Genomic DNA, 1,653 nt, shown 5'->3' on the forward strand with positions numbered 1-1,653 from the left:
TGAAGCAACTATTTTCTAACATTTCACTCTACACTTCCTCATTTATATATATAAAAAAACACAACAGCGGACTTTTTATTCAAAACCACAGGAGTGTCAGATGCTGTAATACTTTTATAAACCCTGTTGATCTTTAACTGTATAGCATTTTTAATTGCACATCTTTCCTGAATGCATTATAAATATATAAAGAAGTTTGTTTGCATATGTATAAATCTCAATGTCTGAGATGATGTCAAAGCCCTGATCTAGCAGCACATTGCAAGGTGTGAAAAAGAAGTTGAGCTCATCAACCACATGCTAACCGTCAGTGTCATGGTCCCCTAGTCCTCCTAAACTTCCTGCTCCAAGTTTAGTTTTTCTCCCTATCTCTCTCTCTCTTCTGTGCATGTGTGTCTGTCTGTGGGTGGGACCCACTACAGGTTCCTGCCTCTGGCTGAATGCAGCTGCAGCAATCAGCCACCCACATCATCTCATCAGGAAGCCACTACATAAAGCATTAGCTGAGGCTCCTTCTTTTTTCTGTTTTTTTTTTTTTTAAAGCATTATTGTTCTAACAATCTGCCCCTGAGAAAATCTACATTCAGGCTTGAATTTATTTGCTACCTCCTGTTTGAACCCCAGATTTTAAGTAGTCTAAGACATAACAATGATAAGTTGTTCCATTTTTTTTCTTTGAATTTGTTTTTAAATTAAACCGTTGGTGACATTCTGGTGATCTTAAAATCCTACGACAAATCACTTTCCCAAACATTATTATCTGAGCAGTTACAATTTAGTTTCAGAAGCAGGGATCATATATCATGTCAGCTCTGCATACTGTCCACAGTAAAACAGGAAGTGTCAACAGTTAAAAATAAGATCTGTCATCAGTGTCCTCATGTAGGGCTAAAAGAGAAGTAGCAGTGAAAGGCTGAACACATAAAACGAGGTAGCAGAAAGCCTCTACTCCCATAATCAGGTGAAACATTACTATTTTCTCACATTCTCTGTTTCTCACTTCTGTTTCAGTGTTTCTGTTGTCAGTAGCAGTGACAGACTTTCAGGCTCATTGTGAGGATGAGGCTCACTGTGCTCAGCGTGCTGTCCTTACTCTGTGAGTATAAGTAACTTACTTTATTTGACCGATAAAGACTGAACTATATTGAGTGCTAAATGTTTGTCCAACTATTGATACTACTGGTAAAATTCTATTCATTAAAAAGGCTTTTATTTGCGACATGTGACCACTGATGATTGAATGATATGTTACAGTGCTGAATATTACCCTCTGCTGTGGAGACGCTCAAGGTAAGTGAACAGCTTTCTTCCTTTTTTATTTTTCTATGGATTGATGTGTGAATAACATTCTTGTTTTTTCTTCATTTTTGCAAATTATATTAAAAATAAATTAATAATTGCTTGTAAAGTGAGAAATCTTCCTCTGCATTAAGACAAAATCTGGTCTGAACTTTTTCTGTGTGTTTATGTTCATGTTGGATTTTAGATGCTGAGCTGAGCCTTAAACCAAACGTGTCCCATTTATTTGCTGGAGAGTCTGTAACCTTCATCTGTGACATGAGAGAGGGAAATGCCACTGACTGGCTTTACAAATTCAACTGGAATGATCAAGAAATGATCAGCTTAACTAAAAGTAGCTCCTACTCACTTTAC

At 36.9% G+C, this 1,653-nt stretch overlaps 1 protein-coding gene across 1 annotated transcript in view; it reads left to right on the plus strand.

Annotated features, from left to right (window-relative positions):
- Positions 1-937: 937 nt before the first annotated feature.
- Positions 938-1,653, plus strand: part of LOC106632651 — a 7,261-nt gene continuing 6,545 nt past the window's right edge. The window contains 3 exon segments of the mRNA XM_042216451.1: positions 938-1,096; positions 1,255-1,290; positions 1,487-1,648. Coding sequence (XP_042072385.1) covers positions 1,060-1,096; positions 1,255-1,290; positions 1,487-1,648 — 235 coding nt within the window. The 5' untranslated portion in view covers positions 938-1,059.

The sequence above is a fragment of the Haplochromis burtoni genome, unplaced genomic scaffold, assembly GCF_018398535.1.
Source record: "Haplochromis burtoni strain Fernald_Lab_line unplaced genomic scaffold, NCSU_Asbu1 Contig_1061, whole genome shotgun sequence".
Classification (NCBI taxonomy): Eukaryota; Metazoa; Chordata; class Actinopteri; order Cichliformes; family Cichlidae; genus Haplochromis; species Haplochromis burtoni.